This window comes from Spermophilus citellus (assembly GCF_964194105.1).
Source record: "Spermophilus citellus genome assembly, chromosome: 18".
NCBI classification, from domain to species: Eukaryota; Metazoa; Chordata; class Mammalia; order Rodentia; family Sciuridae; genus Spermophilus; species Spermophilus citellus.
In genome coordinates, this window is record NC_138200.1 from 52,019,164 (window position 1) to 52,043,836 (window position 24,673).

The following is a 24,673-nucleotide window of genomic DNA, read 5'->3' on the forward strand; positions in this document are numbered from 1 at the left end:
AGGGCGGGAAAACCCGAGCTGGCGCCCCACCTTGGAGAGCCCAGAGGCTGGGAAGGCTTTCTTTGGGCTTGGGGTAGGTGAGGCTGCTCTTCTTTGCGGGATGCTAGGGCAGGTGGGGCAAAAGTTCCTTCACATAGTGGCCGACCAGGTCTCCCTAAGTTTAGGGATGAGATGGCCCTGATTCCTTCAGTTTGAGTGTTACTATTTCCATTACTTGGCGAAAAAGCAGTTGAGAAGGGTTTCTTTCAGTTTGGAGCAAGAAGTAAAAATAGATTTCGGCTGTTTGAAGGAAGAAGTGGAATCGGTTCCCTTTAGTTGTGGGAAGAAGAAGGACGAGTGCCCTTTCTCTAAAAAAGAATGGGATGAGTCAGTTTGAGGAGGCAGGTAGCACATCTTCCTCTCAGTTTGGAGGAAGAACTGGGATGGGTGTCCCTCAGCTTGAAAACTGGAGTCAACCTTCCCCTGGAGCGAGATGAGCCGAATTACCTAAAGTTGGGTAGATCCCTCTGAGTTTAAAGGGAATTCCATAGGTTCCTTTGGTTTCATGGAAAAGGTGAGTGGAGTTCCCTCTAGTTTAGTGAAAAGGGACGGCCGATATCTCTCCATCTGGGAGATAAGAGAAACAGCTTCCTTCTCAGCCTGGAGTGAGTTGGGCCTAGTCCGGGGCTTAGGGTGACCGGGGACGTTGGGGACTGAGTAGTCCATCACCGCTTTGTGGAAGCGCCCTGTGCGCGTGCGCAGCTCTGGTCCGGGCGGGGGCCTTAAGTGGGTCTCAGGTTTGGGGGAGCAGCGCGGAAGGCAGCAGCGCACTGCCCCCTGCGGTCTGCACAGGGCGGCGGCTTAGTGCGCGGCCTGGGCACTTGGGGCTGGCTGCTTGCGGCCGGGCGGCAGTCGCCACGGAACCGCGTCCCTCCTTCCTGGCCCAGTTCCCCGGGACCCTCCGCCCCTCCAGCAACAGGCTGTCTCTGGAGGATGGTGGTCGCTCACCACTCCAAATCCGGGTGATGGGAGGTTTCGGGGAGGCGGACTCGAAGGAGTAGATTTTGGGACTGAGGGAAGGGCTGCTTTGGGTAATTTCCGGAGCTGGGATTAGTCTAGAGGGGATGGAGGAGAGGATTCCGACCGTGGTCGTCCGGGGCAGGGTCTCCGAGTCCAGATCTGGCCCGAGGTATCGGAACCGGGATTGGGGGGAGCGGGCCCCACGTGCCTGTGACGCGGGGGCGCCCGGTAGGCGGCGGCGGCGGCGACGCGGGGCCGGCGGCCGTTTGGTGCCGGGAGGGCGGCGAGGTAGGCTGCAGGATGCTGCGCGCTGCACTGGCCCTGCTCGGGCTGCCCCTGGCGGGGGCAGGGGCGACCGAAGAGCCCACCCAGGAGCCGGGGTCGCGGGGCGAACCTCCCCCAGGCTTGGCGCTCTTCCGCTGGCAATGGCACGAGGTGGAGGCGCCTTACCTGGTGGCCCTGTGGATTCTGGTGGCCAGCTTGGCCAAAATCGGTGAGTGTGTGTGTGTGCGTGCGTGCACCAGGCCAGCGGTTGGCAGCAGATCCGCCCCCAACCCCCGGGTCCCCGGATCCCCCCAGCTTCTTCCACATTGTCCTGACTTATGTTCGGTTTCCAAAAAATCCCGGTTCGCACCCAGTCCCTGCGCCTTCTCCTGTGGGTCTCCCTCCTCCCCGTTCTCCGTGGAAGCGCCAAGCATTTTCCCTTCCTGAAGGACTGCCCCTGCTCTCTCCAGCACCATCTTTGGGTTCTTTTACCCTCTTTGCTCTCCTCTTCCCCTTGCAATGAGTCCCCCTCAGTCCAGCCTCTCCCCACCAATGCCCAGCTTCCCAGAAACCTCCTTCAGCGGTGAAGTGAGGATGTGTGGGGACGTTCAGGGGATGGTATTCTCCGAGGAACACAGACATCCTGGTCCTAAGGAAGCCGACTTCCCCGGAGACGACGCCAAGTATCCATTCTCTTGGGGATGTTAAACCACCACTTTTCCTCTAGCTCACCTCTGCACCCCACATAAAAATAACACATTTTTGCGCCTATGTATCCTCTGTCCCACGCACTCCCATTCAAATTCACATTCCTCCCACTTCGGGGTATAAGAAACTTCCATTTATTGGGGCTTTGCTGTGTGCTGCCTACCCTAGTTGCCTTTATACTTCAACCTCCTTCAGTCCTCAAAACAGTGAAGGGTGTTTCAGACTATTTTCCTTGAATAGAGCTGCTTTTCCTTGCCTCTGCCCCTTCCTTCCTCCTCCCTTTTGTGCAGCTAGTGGTCCCTCCTCCCACCAGAGACCCTCCTCCTTCTCCCTGTTGTGCAGGCTCTTCTGTGGGGGTGACTAATTATAGCTGAGCGTTGCTACTCACTCCCCATCTATGCTGGCACAGCCTGTACTCCAGCTTACCAATGCAGCCTTCATGTAGGAATCTCTCAGCCTAGTATTTGCCCCCTTATCCCCCAGGGACATTGCTTGGTCGTGGTGGTGGTGCAGGCCTAGACAGAAAGGGAACTCTGTACTTTGCTTTGGCAGCTGGGGATTAATAATGGAAAGTGGTACTCAAAATGCCTTTAGCGAGCCTGATTCTGCCAGAGAACTGGCTTTGTGATGGGTCTTGGGTTGCAGTGCTGGGTCTGGTGCATGCTGAGGAGATGAGAATGAAGTAAGGTTTCTGAAGGAGAGGAAAGAGGCACTCAAGGCAGGGATGAATGTGGGGAGTTCTATTGACTAAGCTCACACTAGAGATCCAGCAGCAGTGAGAGCAAGCTAGGTGCAGCTCAGATTTGGAGCGAAGAATTGTATTTACTGAGAAGTCTGTGAGTTATGGGAGAGTTCCTGTCTTAAGGTTTATAGCAACAACTGTGGTTTCCACCGTTTGGGGGAAAAAGAGAAAAAACAATTCTCATAGAAGAGGAGAAATATAGAATGTTCAGGAATACCTCCCAGTTTCATTGCTAGGTCCCCACCACACACATCTTTTTTTTTTTTTTTTTTAAGAGAGTGAGAGAGGAGAGAGAGAATTTTTTTTTTTTTAAAGAGAGAGTGAGAGAGAGGGGGACAGAGAGAGAGAGAGAGAGAGAATTTTAATATTTATTTATTTTTTCTTAGTTCTCGGTGGACACAACATCTTTGTTTGTATGTGGTGCTGAGGATCGAACCCTGGCCGCACGCACGCCCGGCGAGCGCACTACCGCTTGAGCCACATCCCCAGCCCGAGAGAGAATTTTTTAATATTTATTTTTTAGTTCTCGGCGGACACAACATCTTTGTTGGTATGTGGTGCTGAGGATCGAACCTGGGCCGCACACATGCCAGGCGAGCGCACCGCTTGAGCCACATCCCCAGCCCCCACACACATCTTTTATTCAACACATATTTATGTAAAGCCCACTGTGTTCCAGGCATTAACTTAGGCCCTTTGAGTACAGCTTCCAAAAGGCACTGTCTTGGCATAGGGATTCACACCTGTGTCAGGAAGAGTACAGGGAGGCCTCCTCTGCCAGCACCCTCAGGATTGTGTGGGGGAAAATGTGTTCACTTATAGTCTGAGGGCCCAAGGGAGATCCATATTCTAGGGGACAAAAGTATAAGTCTCAGTAGTGCTAGAAACCCTTTTCTTACTTTCTCCTCTTTTCCTAGAAACAGATCTATTTATTATTTCCTCCCTGAGTCATATTAACATTTGTTGAACCTACTATGGTCTAGGCCTCACACTAGGCACATTTGCACACTTTATATAATTTTATCTTCATACTTTGGTATTTTTCCCATGTTACAAGAGGAGAAATTGAAGTTCAAGTAGATTTAATAATAATCACAGTGATAAATCCAGAAAAAGACTTGGAGATCTGGCTGCTAAACCTAAAACTTTTTATTTTTTTGGCAGGGTGGGGGGTACCAGGGATTGAACCCCAGGAGTGCTTAACCATTGAGCCACATCCACAGACCTTTTTATTTTTTTTATTTTTTTTATTTTTTTAATTTTTTTTTATTTTTTATTTTTATTTTTATTTTATTGTTGGTTGTTCAAAACATTACATAGTTCTTAATATACCATATTTCACAGATTGATTCAAGTGGGTTATGAACTCCCATTTTTACCCCGTATACAGATTGCTGTGTCACATCAGTTACATTTCCATTGATTTACAAATTGCCTTTCTAGTGACTGATGTATTCTGCTGTCTATCCCATTCTCCACTATCAGACCTTTTTATTTTGAGACAGGGTTTCACTAGGTTCCTTAGGGCCTCATTAAGTTGCTTGAGGCTGGCTTTGAACCTGCAATCTTCCTGCCTCAGCCCCCTGAGCTGCTGGGATTACAGGCATGTGCCACCACGCCCGGCTAAAACCCCAAACTTTTAAAGTACTGAGTCCTTGCTGAGCCCAGACAATGAAAAATATGTTGGGCTAGAAGGTCTACAATGCTCCTAGGAGGTGTAGTATGCGTTATAGTTGGGGAACCCTAACTATAATATGATAACATAATAACATTTATCATAATAATATGTAACATTTATTGAGCTCTTACTATAAGCAGTGTGCTAAGGGCTCTTAAGTGGATTATTTATTTTATCCCCACAACAATCCTGTGAGACCATTATTGTTTTGTTTTTTGTGGTACTGGGGGTTGAACTCAGGGACACTCTACCATAAAGCTACATCCCCATTTTTAAAATTTTATTTAATTATTTATTGGTACCCAGGATAAAACTCAGGCACATGACCACTGAACCACATCCTCAGTCCTATTTTGTATTTTATTTAGAGACAGGGTCTCACTGAGTTGTTAAGTGCTTTACTTTTTGCTGAGGCTGGCTTTGAATTCGCGATCCTCAATCCTCCTCTCTCATCCTCTCCAGCCACTGGGATTACAAGTGTGTGCCACCACGCCCAGCTTATTTATTTTATAATATTTTTAAGTTGTAGATGGACACAATACCTTTATTTTATTTATTTTTATGTGGTGCTGAGGGTTGAACCCAGTGCCTCATGTGTGCTAGCAAGCAGCATTCTACCACTGAGCCACAACCCCAGCCCTTATTTATTTTAATTTGAGACAGAGTTTTACTAAGGCTGTCCTTAAACTTCAAATCCTCCTACCTCAGTCTCCTGACTATCTGGGATTATAGACATGTTACTGTACCTAGCTGATTGCTATTCTTTTTACTTCCTCCTTGCTGATGAGAAAACTGAGGGTCAGAGAGGTGAAGTTATTTTCCTAGATCAGAGAACAAGTAAATGGGGGACATAGACCTTGAACCCAAGCAGCCCTGGAAGCCCGGATTTCTACAGCTATGTTATGCATAAAAAGGATTTGCTTAGGTTCAAATAATAGCTGTGGAAAGGAGGTCAGAGAAAGATGAGGTCCCCTGAAGATGAGAGAGGAGGGAGCATTTCCAGGAATGGAAAAAGCAAGCAAAAGCCTTGCTGCAGTGAAGGGTTTGTAGCCCTGGAGGTTAGAGATTCTAGAAATTTTGCATTTTCTAAAAAATAAATATTAAAAAATTATCTCTCTCACTATCTCTTTAAAAAAAAGGGGGGGGCTGGGGATGTGGCTCAAGTGGTAGCGTGCTCGCCTAGCATGCGTGCGGCCCGGGTTCGATCCTCAGCACCACATACAAACAAAGATGTTGTGTCCGCCGATATCTAAAAAATAAATATTAAAAAATTCTCTCTCTCACTATCTCTTTAAAAACAAAAAAAGAAATTTTGCATTTCGATTTTCTTCCCTTGGTCCCAGGGTCAGGGCTTCTAAGACTGGGAGGTTATAGGCTGGTGTGTGGAAGGTGTTTCATAAGCTCATACCTGCTACCCTCTTCTTGCATTGTAGTGTTTCACCTGTCTCGGAAGGTAACATCTCTGGTCCCTGAGAGCTGCCTGCTGATTTTGCTGGGCCTGGTACTAGGGGGCATTGTCTTGGCTGTGGCCAAGAAGGCTGAGTACCAGTTGGAGCCGGGTACCTTCTTCCTCTTCCTGCTGCCTCCTATTGTGCTGGACTCAGGCTATTTCATGCCTAGTCGGCTGTTCTTTGACAACTTGGGTGCCATCCTCACCTATGCTGTGGTGGGCACACTCTGGAATGCCTTCACAACAGGCGCTGCTCTCTGGGGCCTGCAGCAGGCTGGACTTGTGGGTGAGTGATCCTAAAGACCTGGGCTGACAGGCAGAGGTTTTTGTCAGACCCATCACCTCTCTTCTTTCTCCTCCAGTTCTGAAGGTCCCATGCTGGTAAGAGCCATGCTATAAAAGATCCATCTCAGGCCCCTCCCACCTGAAGTATAAGGCAACTCTCCAGATGGGCTTCAACCCTCATTTAGTTCCCTTCTAGTGAAGTCTGCACTTCTGCTGCATGACAACTGAGTGGGGACCTGGCTCCCAGTGTGTGCGCTGCTGAGCTGGAGGAGCCTGCATTACCACTCTGTTGTCTCCTGCCCTGTGTTACCACACTGCCACTTGCCAACCCTACTTTCTTGAGACACAACTCACCATTTCTGCAAGGGCTTACTGTCCTGGCTCTACTCAGGCCATGTCAGTGTGGTTTCCTGTTTTTATTATTTTTACTAAATATATATACATCCATAAAATGCTAAGCACTATGCTGGGCATTCTCTCCTTACTTATCCTATTGACTCTTCATAACAAACCTGTTGGGGTATAATTTGTGCCATTTAATGGATGAGAAAGTAGAGTCCCTAAAATTCATTTGCTGTCAGATCCAAGATTACCAGAAGTCCAAGATTAGCCTCCATTTTATTGAAGTGTTTTTCCTTTAGCCCCTCCCCTGTTCCCCTCTTTATTTCCTTATCAAAGAAATCCATTCAATCCTGATGTTGATAATTCAGACTTCTTCCAAAGTAAAAGGAGATGTTTATAGTTCCCAGCTGGGGACTTCAACCTAGTTTTCCTAATAAGATAATGAGCTATTTGGGACAGGAAGGGAAAAGAGGACATTAGATCCTAGTCTTAGTAGTAATTTTAATAATAGTAATAGCTATTGGATGCTTACTATGTATCAGGCTCTGACTAAATAAAGGACTTTTGTTTTAAACTTTAAAAAATTATAAATAATTGAGTACATTATAATTATGTATATTTGTGGGATTCATTATTACATACATACACAATAAATAAAGAACTTTTTAGGTGCATATTGTTATTTCCAATTTGTCCATGGGAAAAGTGAGGTTCACAGAGATTATTTGACATGTTCAAATACCACCTGTAGGACTTTTTTGCTGTCCTCTTGCTAAGAACTGTGAGTGTCACATCTCTTTGGCTGAGAACTGCAGGAGTGGGAGAAAGCTCTCTCCTGTTATCCTCCCTAATAAAGCCAGTCGACAGCCAATTCCCACCTACTGGGAGCTACTATTATGATTGCTACAGTTTTCATTACCAGTACCATCTTAGTTTTTCAGTTTACATAGAGCTTTTTTAGCAATATCCTGAGTTGGTTTTTGCAGCCATTTTGTGAGATGGGCAGATGAGGAAGCATGGTTAACAGAAGTCATGTTACAGTGACATCACCTATATCACACAGCTGATGAGTGGCAAAGCCAGGCTTTGGGAATAGGCAGCTTGCCTCAAGTCTCCTGACCTGCAGGCCAATGCCCTCCTCACCTTCCCAAGTACTTTTTGGGCTTCCTGTTTTATCAGTGAGGGTAGCATCTGGTCTGTTCCAGTGAGTGCCACATGAGCTGGGGGCATCTTCACCAATTACTGGTCTGTCTTCTGTCTCTCCCTTGCTAGCCCCCAGAGTGCAGGCTGGCCTGCTGGACTTCCTGCTGTTTGGGAGCCTCATCTCAGCAGTGGACCCTGTGGCTGTACTGGCTGTCTTTGAGGAGGTGCACGTCAATGAGACTCTCTTTATCATCGTTTTTGGGGAGTCCCTGCTCAATGATGCAGTCACTGTGGTGAGTGCTCAGCAGGCTGACATCCCCTGACCTCAGGCTACCACATTCTGACTAGTTGGGCATCTGAGCAGGCTCAGACCCTTTCTTCTGGTCCCCTGGGGAAGAAATAGGTCTCAGCTTTTCCCCTCTTCCAGTGGCCTTGGTTGCTATCTCCCCCTCACTTGCTCCTGAATTTCCTCTTTTCACTTAGGTGCTGTACAAGGTCTGCAACTCTTTTGTGGAGATGGGCTCTGCCAACGTGCAGGCCACTGACTACCTGAAGGGAGTCGGTCAGTATTTCCCCCTCTCTGTCTCCCCCAGGTTGCTGAGTCCCACCCTCCTGGCAACATGACAGCAGAGGCTATTCGGGTTGCCTCATTTCTTACTCTCCTCTATGGAGAAATGGGGTCTGGGCAAAGCTTGCCCTGGGATCCTGAGCCCTGGGGAGTGTGGTGGGTATCTTCCGCCACTTCCTACCAGGCAGCACTCTTGTCAGCCTTGGGAGGGTCTGGACCAGGGGTCATGCTGATAACCCACTCCTCCCCCAGCCTCCCTGTTTGTGGTCAGTCTGGGCGGGGCAGCCGTGGGCTTAGTCTTTGCCTTCCTCCTGGCCCTGACCACACGCTTCACCAAGCGGGTCCGCATCATCGAGCCGCTGCTGGTCTTCCTCCTCGCCTATGCAGCCTACCTCACTGCTGAAATGGCCTCACTCTCTGCCATTCTTGCGTGAGTTCTGGGAGCCTTGCAGGCCGGCAGCTGGGAGGGGGCACTGGAGATGGTTGCCTCTCACATGGACAGAAGTGGGACCCTGAGGAGTTTGTAGGTTTTCTTGAGCCCTTGTGTACTGGTTCCTCAGTCTCCCTTGGAGAGAAAATAAACCTCAGGTAATCTTCCAAAACTGGGTACCCAGAACTGGGTACTCCAGGGCCCAGTCTTCCTCTGTCTTAAAAACCTGGGACCACTGGCTGTGGTAACTAAGTGCTTCAAAAGATGCCTCAGAGTCTGCTAATTGGAGCATGTTTCTCATCATTTTTCCCTCCTGGAGGCACTGAGTGGAAGCCTAGAGATCTGGATTCCCAGGGCCACTACTGACTTTCAGTGTCCATGCATTCCTAGTTTTTGTCCTTGCCTTCCTAGTTTTCGCCTCTGAGAGTCTGACACCCTGTGTTGGGCAATGCCCACTCTTGCAGCATGCTCAAACCCTGGAGGCTGAGCCCCCTGGAACGCCTTCTCACTTAATTCTGTCTCTCCATTCTTCTCCTCCCAGGGTGACCATGTGTGGCCTGGGCTGTAAGAAGTATGTGGAGGCCAACATCTCCCATAAATCACGCACAGCTGTCAAATATACAATGAAGACTCTAGCCAGTTGTGCTGAGACTGTCATCTTCATGCTGCTTGGCATCTCGGCTGTGGACTCTTCTAAGTGGGCCTGGGACTCTGGGCTGGTGCTGGGCACCCTCTTCTTCATCCTGTTCTTCCGAGCCCTCGGTATTGCTGGCACCCTCTGTTTCCCCACTCTCCTCCTTGTCTCCCCTCCCCCTGCAGGCTCATTCCCCAATCTGAGTCCACATCCTTGTCAATTCCTATGCCTCCCCCTAGTGCTCAATTCTCCCAGTCCTTACCAGACCTTAGCTCAGACACTTGGTGCCACCCACTCCCAGTGTCTTCCACTCCCAACACCTTGTTCCTGCTGACCTTCCTCCTGCTGTAGGAGTAGTCCTGCAGACGTGGATGCTGAATCAGTTCCGGTTGGTCCCTTTGGACAAGATTGACCAGGTGGTGATGTCCTATGGGGGCCTGCGGGGGGCTGTGGCCTTTGCTCTCGTCATCCTGCTGGATAAGACCAAGGTCCCTGCCAAGGACTACTTTGTGGCCACCACTATTGTGGTGGTCTTCTTCACAGTCATTGTGCAGGTGGGAGTGCCCATGAGGCTGGTGGGGAAAGGGTCCAGTAGGCCCTGGGGAAAGTCTTGGAACCTATGGAACAGGCACTCCTCCTCCTGTTGGGAGAAGCAGGAACCTAACTTCCAAGACCTTGAGCGCACTGGGGTAGGGGGACAGAGCTGAGGCCTAATGATGGGGGAGAGAAAGGCAGCAGGGAACTGATTAGGGAAGGGCTCACCTCCTGCCTGTCCATAGGGCTTGACCATCAAACCACTGGTCAAGTGGCTGAAGGTGAAGAGGAGTGAACATCACAAACCCACCTTGAACCAGGAGCTGCATGAGCACGTGGGTACCAGAACCCCAACCCTCCACCTGTCCCTTTCTCCCTTCTCCTATTTTGGCAGAGTCCTGATCCAGTCCCCCTACCCACCCCCTTCTAGACTTTTGACCACATTCTGGCTGCAGTGGAGGACGTTGTGGGGCACCATGGCTACCACTACTGGAGGGACAGGTGAGGGAGCTGCCCCGAGGCTCCTTCAACAGCAGCAGCCCCACCAGACAGGGCAGCATGGGGGATGTGCCACCCTTCTAAGAAGGGACACAACCAGGTTCAGGCTGGGTGACCTCTGTCTGGAGCCTTAGAGAAGCATTACTGTGCTCAGGATAAGACAAGGCTCCCTAGTGTGGCCTGCCTGGCCCTGCATGATCTGGCATTTACCAGATTCCAGCCCCATCATGCTCTGCTATGTCTTGGATGGTCTTCCTGCTAATTATTTGGACCCCATTAGAGCCTTAGGATCCACCAAGATCCCTGGGCCTGGCCACTGGGACCATTGCACATGTTCTCTCTACTAGAACATTCCCTTGCCTCATCTTACTCTAACTTTTGTTCATCCTTCAGATCTTACCACAAGCATAAATTCCTTAGGGAGGGCTTTCCTGGCCTCCCTGAGAAGGACAAATCCCTATCATATTCTACAATTATCCTTGTTAGTTCTTGTCATGGTTGCAATTTTACAGTTATTTGCAATAACTTTAATTAATGTCAGAGTTTCCCCCAACACTGTAAATTTTACAGAGCAGGAACTAGCCTTGAGATTCTCCCAGCTGAGACCCATTCCAAGAAAGCCAGGCCAGTGCTGGTGGTGTCCCTGTCCTATCTGAGGAAGGGCCAGCCAGCCAGGCCTTGGGGATGGTACTCAGGGCTGGGCCTGGCATCCTCTATAGGTGGGAGCAGTTTGACAAGAAGTACCTGAGTCAGCTGCTGATGCGGCGGTCAGCCTACCGCATCCGGGACCAGATCTGGGATGTATACTACAGACTCAATATCCGGGATGCCATCAGCTTCGTGGACCAGGTAGGGCATATGGCCGAGAGAACAGGATAGAAAAGAGCAACAGGCAGGCAGGCAGCCTTATTAGGAGAGAGTTGGGAGTTCCCAGCTGTACTCATGGTCTGATGAAGTAGCAGAATTAAGCTTGACCTGGTGCTGACATTCAGAATCTGGCAAGCAGTATAGAAAGGTGGGAAACATCTGGACCCTGGAGTCAACAGATGTAGTTCAACTATTATCACAGGTGTGTGATTTTTGGAAGCCACTTATATGTCTGAGACTATTTCCTCAGTCATAAGAAAGCAGAAATAAGAACAAGAGTACCTATGTCAGGTTTTACGGATTCAATATATAAAGTGTTACTACAGTATCTAGCACATCAAAAGAGCAAAAGAAGTATTAACTATTGTTCTCTTTATTATTCTCTTGATGCTGTGGGCCACCTTCCATCTGATTGCTGTCTGACTTTGGTCTTGACCCCTACAGGGAGGCCATGTCTTGTCCTCCACAGGCCTCACTCTGCCCTCTATGCCCAGTCGCAATTCTGTGGCAGAGACCTCTGTCACCAACCTGCTGTGAGTCCATTGAAGCCTCTTCCCCTTCCCCAAGCTCCTCTCCACTGGGCCCTCTCTCCAAATCCCTTCTGGGGAAGATTTTTCAGCACCTTTATTTCTATTCTTTCCCTGGCCTGTGCCTCCTGCCCCCTCCCTAGCACACATGTCCCTGCCTCCTGCAGGAGGGAGAGTGGCAGTGGAGCGTGTCTGGATCTGCAGGTGATTGACACAGTACGCAGCGGCCGGGACCGTGAGGATGCTGTGATGCATCATCTGCTCTGTGGAGGCCTCTACAAGCCACGCCGCAGGGTGAGAGCAGGCAGGACATAAGAGGTCCAAGGGTGATGGGGGCTGATCTGGGGAGGTATGATCAAAGCTCAAGAGGCAATTGGTGCCAGATTGTGGTAAGCTGTAAATGCTCAGTTGGAGAGTGCTGCCAACAGGGTTTCATCCTGTTGGCAATAAAAAACCTTGACTTGTTGTTTTGGAGAAAGGACTGACCTTCTCTGGTAGCACAGAGGGCGCAAATTGAGAGCAGGAGAACCAGTAGGGATGTTGGAGGGAAACACTTCAGATTCAAGCTAGGTGGTGGGAGGAAGAGGACCACAAGGACCTGGGGATTGGCCATGAGAGGAGAGGAGGAAATGGCTAAGGGGCCTTGAGGGTCACTGGAGAATAAGAGTCACAGGAGCAGGGATGCTGAGGAAGGTTTTGGGATCAGCATGGGGGAGGCAGACATGTTTTAGGAAATAGTGAGTTAGTTCAACACAGACCAGTAGGGAATCTGTTGCAACCCCACAAGGGGGCAGCAAGCCATATTTTAAACCTTCTAAAATGAGAAGCTAGCTGCTACCATCCCTGGCAGTTGTGCTTTTTAGGGGGGTGGGGTGGGATGGGGGTGGTACTGGGAGTTGAACTCAGGGGCACGCGACCACTGAGCCACATCTCCAGCCCTATTTTATATTTTATTTAGAGACAGGGTCTCACTGAGTTGCTTAGCAACCTCACTGTTGCTGAGACTGGCTTTGAACTTATGATCCTGCTGCCTCAGCCTCCCGAGCCTCTGGGATTATAGGCATGCGCCACCGTGCCTGACCCCTGGAAGTTTTAACAGGCAAGGTTTTTTAGATCATTGAGACAGAATTGACTTTCTTTTAACTTGCACCACATCCTGATTTGACTAAGTATCTGCAGAATAAGCTTCAAAGGTCTCAAGACAGCTCTCTCCATATAGGCTCTCCTGCCCTCAAGCCATCATCTCCTACATCTGGTGTGTCTGCTCCGGTAATGAGAAAGGGGGCTCAGAATGGAAGGTGCTACTCTGTGATTGGCTATGGCAATGCTGAGGGCTTTCTCACCTTTCTAGTTTTGAAACTTGCCATGGTCTTCCTACAGTCCATGATCCTGCAAGCTTTGGTTCACGAGCTGGGGGGCCCCATGTTGTCCTCACAATCTTCCAGACTCCAGGCCCCTGTGTCTTCCTTAGTTAATGGCTGGCAAACACTGTCTCATCTAACCAGTGGGGTTTATATTCTTCTTTTTTTGCAGAGGGTACTCAGGATTGAGCCAAGGGACATTTTAGCACTAAGGTTCATCTCCAGTCCTTTTTATATTTTATTTTGAGACAGGGTTTTGCTATTCTTAGAGTTTCATTAAGTCACTGTTGCTGGCCTTGAACTTGCAATCTTCTTACCTCAGCCTCCCTAATAGCTGGAATTATAGGGTGTGCCACTGCACCCTACAAGTTTATATTCTTTTAACTATTTTTTTGTGCAAAATTTCAGTAGAAATAAGAATTCTCATTTATCCATTACCCAGCTCTAATAATTACAGATACATAATACATTTTGTTACATTCTGTAGCCCCATACACCCTGCCCACACTTTTTTTCTTTTATTAGTGCATAATAGTTGGGATAATTTTGACAAGATCATACATACATGGAATTTTTTTTTCATTCATGGAATTTAATTTACTCCATTCAGTCCTCCATGTTTCCCCTTTGCTCCTCCCTCCCCCTAGTCACATGCCTCTTTTCTACTGGTCTTCTTTTCACTCATTTATTTTTGATTGATGCTTTATAGATATACATAAGGTAGAATTGACTGTGGTATATTTTTAAACATGCATATAATTTAATTTTGTTAAAATCATTTTGCTTTTCCTCCTTTTTCCATCCTTTCTCCCTCTCTTTTGATCTCCTTTTTCTACTCCACTGATCTTCTCTGTATCTTTATGATATTGGATCCCCATTCCTTTCCCCCCTTATTTTGCTCTAGCTTCTGCATATAAGAGAAAAATTCGACCCTTGATTTTCTAAATCTGGCTTATTTCATGTAGTATGAGAGTCTCCATTTTATTCACTTACTGCCAAATGCCATAATTTCATTCTTTTTTTATAGCTAAGTAAACTCCATTGTGTATATATACCACATTTCCTTAATACACTCGTCTATTGATGGGCATCTGGGCTGGTTCCATAACTTGACTATTGTGGATTGTATTGATATAAACATTGATGTGACTTTTATCACTGTAGTATGCTGATTTCTTTTAGACAAATACCAAGGAGTGGGATAGCTGGAGCATGTGGTGGTTCCATCATAGTTTTTTGGGGGGAATTGCCATACTGCTTTCCTTCCATACTAATTTCTTGCCCACACTTTTATCTTTGGGGATGTTGGTTTACTGGGCATTGAACCCAGGGGCGCTTCACCACTGAGCCACATCCCCAGCCCTTTCAAAAACGTTTTCTTATTTTGAGACAGGGTCTCATCAAATTGCTGAGGCTGGCCTTAAACTTGTGCTACTCCTACCTCAGCCTCTTGAGTCACTGGGATTATAGGCATATGCCAGTGTACCCAGCAATATTTTTATCTTAAAACTTATCATATAACATAATCTCTAAATATTTCAGTTTGTATCTCTATTTGGCAAGAAATATTTTAAAAAAATAAATCATAGTACTATTATCACAAAAATGACAATAATTCCTTCCCATATCAAACATTCAGTGTTCAATAGATAATCTTTTTCCAGATTGTTTTTTCAAATCAGGGTCCAAATAAAGTCCACATTTTGTACTGGGGAAATATGTCTCTTCATTAAAAAAAAAAAAAAACAACTATAATAGTTCCTTGTCCCTCTTTTTTCTCCCATGGTATTTATTTACTGAAGAAACTGGATACTTTATCTTAGAGAATTTTCTAGATTTTGTTGATTGTATTCCAGTGATTGTATTCCAGTTAACATGTTCCTTCATCCCCTTGGTCATTAAATCTTGAGCCCTGATGAGATTCAAAGACATTCAGTTGGTATGCTATGTACTTCTTATTGTATTATATCAGGAGTATACAATTTATACGTAACTTTGTGTGTGTGTGTCTAGATTGACCAATGGGTTCAGTCTAATTAGTTCTCATGTAGTCAACTTTAAAAAGAAGGAATAAATGTGTGCTTATCCTGTTAAATGTCATCTTATTTAATTTAGCCCATCATTCCATCATTTGGATCCCATGTCTCCTCAGATTCATATCATCTGAAAATTTGCTAAGCCTGTTAATTTTGTATTCATCCAAGTCAACATAAAAATGTTGAACAGGATAGAGCTGAGGACAGAGTCCTGTGGCATGCTACTAAAGACTTTCCTCCAGACTGACATGGATCAAGCATTTTTTGGGTATGGTTACTCAACCAGTTCGGAATCTACTTAGTTGTAACACAACACAATCTATAATTCCTCATGTTCTTTCTAGAAATATCATTAGAAACAGAGGCAACTAATATGCAGCTAGAAAGATAACATTATCATTGAAGAGAGAGATAAGGACTGGAGAGAAAGATTTGGTAGCAATCTATATCAGAAGTTTCTTTGGCTATATCAGAATCCCCTGAGAAGCTTGCTCAACTATTCCTGGCTTTATTTCCTGGAGATTCTGATTCTGTAGTATGGAGTGGGATTAAGAGTCTGTGTTCTTAACAAGTGATTCAAACGCAGCTGGTCTTAAGGCTGGTGTTTGGGAACTACAGACATATCAATGGGATAGTCAAAGCCGGGAGAACAGATAAGTTCTCTGGGGAGAGAGTTTGGAGTCAAGAGAAGAGGACCAAGGATGCACTTGAAAAAAAGGAATAGGGAGCCAATGAGGGAGAAGGAACCCTTGGAGAAGCAGTAACAGATATGTCTCAGGCCTGGGGGCAATGAGGGCTGGATGTTGCACCAAGGCCTGGCTGGTGTCTAGGCAGAATGAGGGAAAGTGTCAGAATCAAAGTATAAGAGTTTGGCAATAAAATGGAGGCAGTAGCACCAATGGAAAGGCTTTATTCAAGGAGGCAGGCTCAGGAGCTTTCCCAAAAGCAGAGAGGAAGTGACCAGTGACAAGGGAAGAAGCAAAAATGCAGGAGTGGAGAAACTGTAGTGATTACTGATGGAAGCAAGAAGGAGTGAAATGAACAAAGCCAGGGCCAGGGCTGGGGAGTGACAGACCCCTTCATCTCCAGGAGAGAACATCTCTGTATGCATAGGTCAAAGAGGGCAGATGGGAGACTTAAAGGAAGCTCTTAGAACAGGTTCAGGAAATCAGAAAATAAGAGTGATGGGAAAGGGACCAGACTTGGGGTTTGAGGCAAGATGAGTGATTTGGAACACTTTGCAGTACTTTGGGGGAATTACCTACCATGAGATAATGGAAATGTGGCTAATCTCCTGAAGATAGAGACAGAGACAGGCTGGGTGAGTGCACAGTAGGCTTGATCTTTTTTTTGAGTTTTAAAAAGATAAGATGAAGGGGATGGCTCTGAAGTAGGTAGATAGGTACTGGGATTGAAAGGGTCTAGGGATCAGGGGAGATAGTTATGAAGGCCTCAAGTGCAGTCTGCGTCTAATGATGGTTGTTGTGGAAATAGCTGGAAAGTTCAGCTGGATAAAGGATCCTGGGGACTTAGAAGGGGCCAGGATGGCCACAGGGATATGAACCACACGCCAATAAATGGAGATGCAAAGAAGGAAATGGCCCCCATAGACTTATAGTAGTCCCAGGGAATAAGACATGATAACTTGCCTTCAGTCACTTCAAGTCAAAAAGAACTGGGAAAAGGACAGCAAAGGATGGGGAAAAACAGATTTGGAGGAATCAATTCTAGGGTGAAGGGAAGTTTTTCTACAGTGAACTAGAATACAGTTTCTGGATGGGTTCCTATGATACTGTTTTGTTTTAATCCATGGCTATTTCTGGAAAAGTTGGGCTGGCAGAACCTGCGGTGAACATGTTGGGGCTGTGGCCTGGGGTTCCTGTGGGAAGCCAAAGCATCCAGCCTCATGGCAGGTTGGGGCTGTCATTGCCAGTACAAAGCCAGCTGCAGCCGCCACTTCATCTCTGAGGATGCGCAGGAACGGCAGGACAAGGAGATCTTCCAGCAGAACATGAAGCGGCGTCTGGAGTCCTTTAAGTCCACCAAGCACAACATCTGCTTCACCAAGAACAAGCCACGAACCCGCAAAGCCGGCCGCAAGAAGGCATGTCCTTTCTCTGAGAGTCCTCTTTGGATCTGGGCACACAGTTTTGAGTCCTTATGTGTTGCAATCTAGCATTAGGGAACCCCTACTTGAATCATCCTCAGGGATTTGGTAACTAGCAGTTCCCTTTTAGATCCTCCTGGGCCTCCAGAAGAGTAAGGGGAGGTGTTCAGGGGGGAAGCAGGCTCTTGGTTATGTAGTCACTTGCTACTAAAGAGATATAATAACAGGGGAGGAGCAACTCCAGGAGCCACTCAGCCCAAGCAGATGCATCCAGATTCCCTACTGGGGTACAGGTGACTCAAATTCCACATTCCTCTGGCTGGCTGAAGAATGGTTAGATAGTAGAACCACTGACATACAAAATTTCCTCCCCTGCTGGGTTAGGAAGACTTGTCCTCTGTTGACCCTACCAGAAGTCAGGGTTGGGGTGCAGAGCCAGGGCCAGAAGCTCAGGGTTTCTCTCTTGGTCCTCAGAAGGATGGTGTGGCTAATGCTGAGGCTACAAATGGGAAACCTCCTCGAGACCTGGGCTTTCAGGATACAGGCAAGCAGGGAGCAGGGGTGGCTGGGCTTAAGGATGGAAGGGAGTTGGGGAAGGGCAGGACCCATCTGCCAGAAACCTGGAGGACCTTCTCTGGGTGCATTTAGCATATCAACTGGGTTTCACCCATCAGGGACTAGAGGGGCACTCTTGCTTTCAATGTTGAAAATATTCAAAGCAGTAATATAATGTGTGACAGGAGGTACCTGATTGCTAACTGGTTTACAGGCCCTGAGGACTTGGAAACGGTCATAGAGAAGGGAAACTTGGCCTGGGCCTTGAAGGATGGATAAACCCTGGGGCTTAGTGTCCCACGTGCAAAACTATTTCCCTGTGAACATAGTGTTAATGGACCTTCCAGCCCTCCCAGTGCTCATGTTGATGGTGAGGTCTGGGGCTGACAAGAGGATAGAGGAGCTAGAAGGTGTGACCCTTACAGCCTCCTCCAAGGGCTTAGCTCCTTTGTTGCCTCCTCAGGCTCTGCAGTCTCCCTTCCCTTCCTCTCAAGCCCTCTTCCTACTAGAGACAGAGGAAAAAGGCACCTCTGTCAATATGGGCTGTGCTGGGGGGAACAGGAGCTGGCTTGGGGTTGCTGGGCTGCTCCCCCCACCCCAACTCAGCTCTTGTGCCTATCCAGCTGCTGTGATACTAACTGTGGAGTCTGAGGAGGAAGATGAGAGCGACAGTTCAGAGACAGAGAAGGAGGACGACGAGGGGATCATCTTTGTGGCTCGGGCCACCAGTGAGGTTCTCCAAGAGGGCAAGTTCTCAGGTAATGGCTTCCTCACTGCCTCCCTCCCCTTTGGAGCAAGGATTTTCTTCTCTGCTCCTATGGTCTCTGCTCCAGATAACTTTCTTTTCCTATTCACCATTTTAATCACTAACCAGCTTTTACTGAGCATCTCCTTTCTAACAGAAAGCTGACATACATGATCTGGTTCAACCCTCACAATAACCAAGATGGAGAAACTAAGCTCGTAGATCCTAAAGGACTTGTCAGTTGTCCAGTGTCACATGGCAGAACCAGAATTAGAACCTGATCTGTGTGACTACAAAGCCTAACGCCTCTCACTGCTATTTCTCCATGAGGAGCATGAGATGATAGCAAACCTAATAGCAGGCTCTGCTGTATCCAGGCTTATCATACCTGCCCTCATGTAGAGCCCCAAGTGAGGGTGGTACCTGACCTGGGGTAGGAATCTGAATTAATAAAAATGGAATTATAGATAAAAATGATACATTCATGTTTTCTGCATGTGGAAACCAAATTCAATCATAATACTAGGTATCACTGGTGGTTGGCTCAAGACTTCTCAGGTGACTTTTTAGACAGATTTATTGCAGAAAATTTCAAAATACGTAATGATAGAACAGGAAAATAAACTCTTATTTATTCTTTACCCAGCTTCAATGATGACCTATTCATACCACTCTTATTTCACCTTTACCCTCACCTATGACCCTTGCTCTTATGAAAAAAATCTCAAGTATCATACCACTTTATCAATAAATATTAAGCATAAAAATAGGGATTATTTTTAAAAACTATAACCACACTGCCATTACTGTATGTAAAAATCTTTGTCATCAAAGATTCTAGTCCATGTTTAGATTTTCCTGGTGGTCTTAATATTTTTTATAACAGCTTTGTGCAAATAGAAATCCAGGTAAGACCCACACATTACATTTGGTAGATAAGTCCCTTTTATCTTTTAATAGTGGTTCTCAAGAGATGGGATGTGAAGAGATTTGGCATCCCTGAGGATAACCAATTTTTGGAGACATGCTTGATGTCACATCTTGGGATAATACCCTTGCACTGAGTGGGTACAGAAAGCCAGGAATGCTGCTACAAAGCACAGGACAGCCCTATAACAAAGTGACTACCTCAATATGTCAACCCTCACAACAACCAAGATGATTGTCAAGTTTGGAAAACTCTTGAGTGAGCCTTGCTACTTTTTTCCCCTTGCAACGTATCTATTGAAGAAACCAGGTTATTTGCCCTGTAGCCCTTCCCTGTCTGGATTTTTTTTTTTTTAGAGAGAGAGAGAGAATTTTTTTAATATTTATTTTTCAGTTATCGGCGGACACAACATCTTTGTTTGTATGTGGTGTTGAGGATCGAACCCGGGCCGCACGCATGCCAGGCAAGCGCGCTACCGCTTGAGCCACATCCCCAGCCCCCTGTCTGGATTTTGCTGATTGCATCCCCAAGTGTCATTTAATATATTTTCTGTCCATTATATTTCTTTTAAATCTAGATCATCTCCTTCTTTCCTTCCTTCCTTTCTTTCTTGGCAGTAGTGGAGATTGAACTCAAGGCTTTATACATGCTGGGAAAGCACTACCACTGAGCTATATCCCTAGCCCTAGCCCTTAAAAGATTTTTTTTTTAATTTTTAATTTTTAAAAAAAATTTTTGGAGACAGTATCTCACTGAATTGCCCAGGCTGGCCTTGAACTTGCAGTTTTCTTGCAGCAGCCTCCCATATAGCTGGGATTATAGGCATATGCCACTGTACCTGGCTCTGTTCTCTTTTCATTAGGCTAACATTGATCCCTGGATTCAGATATTGTTCCCTGCTGTATTCATTTTCAAGTTACTCATTCACCTTTTTTTTTTTTTGGTACCAGGGATTAAACCCAGGGGTACTTTATCACTGAGCTCCATCCCTAGCCCTTTTTATTTTGAGACAGGGTCTCACTAAATTGCTGAAGTTGCAGAGACTGACTTCACACTTGCCATCCTCCTGCCTTATCTGGGATTACCAGAGTGTGCCACCATGCCCAGTTTATTCATTTGCCTTTCATTAAATGGTCTTGGCAGCTATTCATCACTGCCAGATACAACAATTCATTAAGGGTCATATAATGGTGATACTCTGTATCTTTTTAAGTATGGGGTACTCTATATGGAGCTATATCCTCAACCCTTTGTATTCTTTTGAGACAGGGTCTCACTAAATTGCTGAAGCTGGCCTTAAACTTGTGATCCTCCTGCCTCAGCTTCCCAAGTAGTGAGGATTAAAGACATGGACCACCACAATTAGCTCCTATTTTTCATCTTCATTTGTTAGCAGGAATTCTGTAAAAACTTTCCCTAATCAATTATTTGGTTACTTTGAGGAACAAACAGGAAATAATGGATAAGTGCTTGATCTTTCCTTTTTTGTCAGTCTTCAGACCAAGAAGTTAGTTCCCTAGCATCCTCTAAAGGTGAACACTGATGGTTTTTGTTGTTGAGTGATGGGAGATGAGACTTTTTGTTACTAAATTTTAATATTCTAGGTCTTTCAAGAGATAATTTCACTTCTAATTATAGCATCAATATTTTATTTTACTTTCTTAGTACCAGGGATTGAACTAAGGACACTAGACCACTAAGCCACATCCCCAGCCCTATTTTGTATTTTATTTAGGAACAGAGTCTCACTGAGTTTCTTAACACCTTGAAGCTGGCTTTGAACTTGTGATCCTCCTGCCTCAGCCTCCCTAGCTGCTGGGATTACAGGCATGTGAAACATAATCAAGAAGGTTTTGGGGACCCTGGAAGTACAGCTCTATGTAAAGCACTTACCTACTATGTGTGAGGGCCCTGGATTTGATCTACAGCATGAGGGAAAAAAAAGAAAGTTTATTAAACTCTTTGGGACTTTATCAATGAATAGTTATGTGCAACACATTGTACTTGACATTGGAGAGCTCAGCTTTCCTCTGTTTAGAACCTCACAATTCCTGTAATTCAGCAGCCTGCACTTCTGGGATTCTCAGCTCCCATTCCCTATCTTGCCATCCCAGCAACTTCAGCCTGCTGTTAGGTTTGTATGAGCTCATGCTCTGGTCTTACAAAGGGCTGTGGTGGGTGCTCAGGCAGTGTGCCCAGCAACAAAGCCTTTGGCCTAGAGCCTCAGGGTCTTCCTCTCCCTGGCTTCCTGTCTCTCTCTTGCTCGCTGGTTGGTATGGAGCTTGGCAGAGTGCAGTTCCTGAGACTGGTACTGCAGGTTTGGTTAAGGTGATGGGAGATGAGACTTTTTTCCTACCTGGCTCCTGCTTCTTCTGCTGCAGCTACTTCCATTTGTTCAGTAGGTATCTCTTGAGCAACTGCTTTTTGCCCAGCCCTGTGGTAGATGCTGGAAACACAATGGAGAGCAAGACATTCACAGAATAATTGTACAAAGGGTGTGTTATGGCAACTGTGGAATGAATTTACTTATAAGAACGTGCTTATACTTGAGGATTTCACTACATTGGTAATGAGCTCACATGTACTCTCTGTTCCTAGGAAGCCTTGAGATATGCCCTAGCCCACGCATCATTCCTCCCTCTCCAACCTGTGCAGAGAAGGAACTACCCTGGAAGAGTGGGCAAGGGGACCTGGCAGTGTATGTGTCTTCAGAGACCACCAAGATTGTTCCTGTGGACATGCAGACAGGCTGGAACCAGAGCATGTCATCCCTGGAGAGCCTGGCATCCCCTCCTTGTACCCAGGCCCCCACTCTAACCCGCCTGCCCCCACACCCACTGGGTACTGAAGAGTCCCAGGCGCCTCTTGAGCTGTCCTCTGATCCCCGTCCTAGCTTTGCCTTTCCCCCAAGCCTGGCCAAGGCTGGCCGATCTCGAAGTGAGAGCAGTGCTGATATCTCCCAGCAGCAGGAGCTGCAGCCCCTCATGGGCCATAAAGGCCACACCCATCTTAGCCCTGGCACTGCTAATTCCCACTGGTGCATTCAATTCAACAGAGGAGGGCGGCTGTAGCCCAGCGTCTGGGGAAGAGTAGGTGACAGAACCCTTGTGGGAAGTACTCCCTAAGCAATGGGCAGAGGAGCTCACTCAGTCTGACATAGGGCCAGAAGGGTCTGGACTGAAGCAGCACTAGGTTTCCTTGGGGATGGTCAAAAGGGTCTCCTGGGCTGGTCCTCACAGAGACTCTTCTCATCCCTGCTCCTAACCCCTTCCATTTCCATTTCAGTAATGGCTCAGGACCCAGTCCAAAGTTCTAGGGGCTGGGCCCAGAGATTTGGGTAGCTGATGTCCCTTCCCTAGGGAGTCTTCCTAGGCTCACTGTAGACAGCTAGCTGTTCCTGCCCCTAAAATAAGGACATCATTCCTTCCCTACCCTTTATCCTGTCCCTAGTACTAGGTCAGGGACAGTGCCCTAACAGTGAGGCTCAGCAAGAGGCTGGTCCTCAGAGGCACTGGAATGGGAGAGGGAGCGGGCCTCACCCTTGGTCTCTGGTGCCCTATTGGGTCAGTTGGTTTTTTTTGTTTTGTTAGGGTAGTGGGCATCTTTGTCTCTAATCCTTGCTTTAGCTCTTTCCCTTTGCTGCAAGGTATTGGGGTAATGGTTCTTCCTTTTCCAGGACCAGGGCCCTGGGCCAGGCTTCAGTTAAAACTGCTTCTTAGCCAGAGTCCCTCTGGGGATCTGATACTATGGGCCCAAATCTGGGACTCTCTGATGCTTGAATCTGGGTTTTCTGAGGGGGGGACACAGTAGCCTCTGGGCTCCCATGTCACCATCTCAACATTCCTCAGAGAAGGAACCAGGTATCCCAGGGCTACTGCTCCATTGCTCCAGGGGCTGAGATGCCTAGCTAGAGTGATAGCAGGGGCTGAGTGACAAGTGGCTTTCCTGGGGTTAGCCCCTGCCTTGTGTTTTGTACCTTAGACCCAAGATATATTAAAAATCTCTCAGATGGATGGTGTCTTCTCTCCATGTGTCTGGGGATTCTAGGGGTAGGGACAGTGGGAGTTTGCCTGCCCAGGGATTCTGGGGTAGAGAATGGAGGGGGATCCTAGGTAGGATTCTTAGTCCTGCTGGTCTTCCCCATACCTCTCTCATACTTTTCTAACATTGTCTGCTTCTAGCAGGGGGCTGGAGTGGCATTCTAGGGGAACACTGTATGTGCTTGGTTGCAGAACTGGGAATCTACAAAGTAGGAAAGACTAGCAGGAAGAGACACCCCAGAGGTCAGGGGCCAAGTGTCCCAAAATGCAGCAGCCACACCTGAGGACAACAGAAGCATTTCTGGAAAACCTAGAGGCAGATGTGGGACAAATGAACAGAAGTGTCCTTTTATTTATTTATTTATTTTTAAAGAGAGAGAGAGAGAGAATTTTAATATTTATTTTTTAGTTCTCGGCGGACACAACATCTTTGTTTGTATGTGGTGCTGAGGATCGAACCCGGGCCACACGCATGCCAGGCAAGCGCGCTACCGCTTGAGCCACATCCCCAGCCCCAGAAGTGTCCTTTTATACATGGCAAGTGAGAAGGCAATCTCAAGATGGTTACTGTGCATGTTTATGATACAAATCAGATTAGTGTGCGTCCAGAAAACCCTAGATAACAACACTCCCTAATCTAATTCCCACTGTGTCTGAAGGATTTTTTTTTTTTTTGAGAGAGAGAGAGAGAATTTTTTATTTTTATTTATTTATTATTTTTATTTTTATTTATTTATTTTTATGTATTTTTTAGTTTTCGGCGGACACAACATCTTTGTTTTTTTTGTATGTGGTGCTGAGGATGGAACCCGGCCCGCACGCATGCCAGGCGAGCGCGCTACTGCTTGAGCCACATCCGCAGCCCATGAAAGATTTTTTAAAAGTGTCTTTATTGAGATTAAATGCACATGCCATAAAAATTCACATATTTAAAATGTACAGTTCAGAGTTTTTAATATATTCATAGAACAGTGCAACCCTCACCACAATGTAAGTATAGAACACTTTCATCATCCCCAAAAGAAGCCTTGAACCCAAGTATTATTCTTCACACCCCAACCTCTATAGCCCTAGGTAATTACTAGCCCAGGACTAGCTGCAGGACTCAGTATACCAAAAAGGTTAAAAAATTAGTAAACTAACATTTACTTTTTCTGCACTGTGCATGGGGAAAACATGAGGAGAAGGAACTTTGCCTTCAAGTTGTTTACTACCAACAATGACAAGGCCTT

The 24,673-nt window shown here is 46.8% G+C and overlaps 1 protein-coding gene across 5 annotated transcripts; it reads left to right on the top strand.

The window, feature by feature from the left end:
* Positions 1-46: 46 nt before the first annotated feature.
* SLC9A5 (solute carrier family 9 member A5) lies at positions 47-23,394 on the top strand. Of its 5 annotated transcripts, none has more exons than XM_081274523.1 (16): positions 47-1,492; positions 5,825-6,127; positions 7,741-7,904; positions 8,095-8,173; positions 8,432-8,609; positions 9,151-9,371; positions 9,595-9,797; positions 10,023-10,112; positions 10,208-10,278; positions 10,995-11,124; positions 11,587-11,675; positions 11,837-11,963; positions 17,000-17,170; positions 17,648-17,717; positions 18,352-18,486; positions 19,434-19,668. In XM_081274523.1, the coding sequence occupies exons 1-16, from the start codon at positions 1,300-1,302 to the stop codon at positions 19,535-19,537; spliced, it is 2,328 nt and encodes a 775-aa protein (XP_081130649.1). In that variant the 5' UTR covers positions 47-1,299; the 3' UTR covers positions 19,538-19,668. The 5 variants fall into 5 exon arrangements, with proteins under 5 accessions (XP_081130649.1, XP_081130648.1, XP_081130647.1 ...); XM_081274522.1 differs by lacking the exon at positions 19,434-19,668 and adding an exon at positions 22,004-22,356 and having other exon boundaries at positions 51-1,492; XM_081274521.1 differs by lacking the exon at positions 19,434-19,668 and adding an exon at positions 22,000-23,394 and having other exon boundaries at positions 54-1,492; positions 17,651-17,717.
* Positions 23,395-24,673: the final 1,279 nt, after the last annotated feature.

Excerpts from the sequence above, each read along its gene's own strand:
- SLC9A5 (XM_081274520.1), top strand. The coding sequence starts at position 1,300 with ATGCTGCGCGCTGCACTGGCCCTGCTCGGGCTGCCCCTGGCGGGGGCA. Across the intron at positions 9,798-10,022 it reads TCTTCACAGTCATTGTGCAG|GGCTTGACCATCAAACCACT; the intron begins GTGGGAGTGCCC and ends GCCTGTCCATAG. Across the intron at positions 11,125-11,586 it reads CCATCAGCTTCGTGGACCAG|GGAGGCCATGTCTTGTCCTC; the intron begins GTAGGGCATATG and ends TGACCCCTACAG.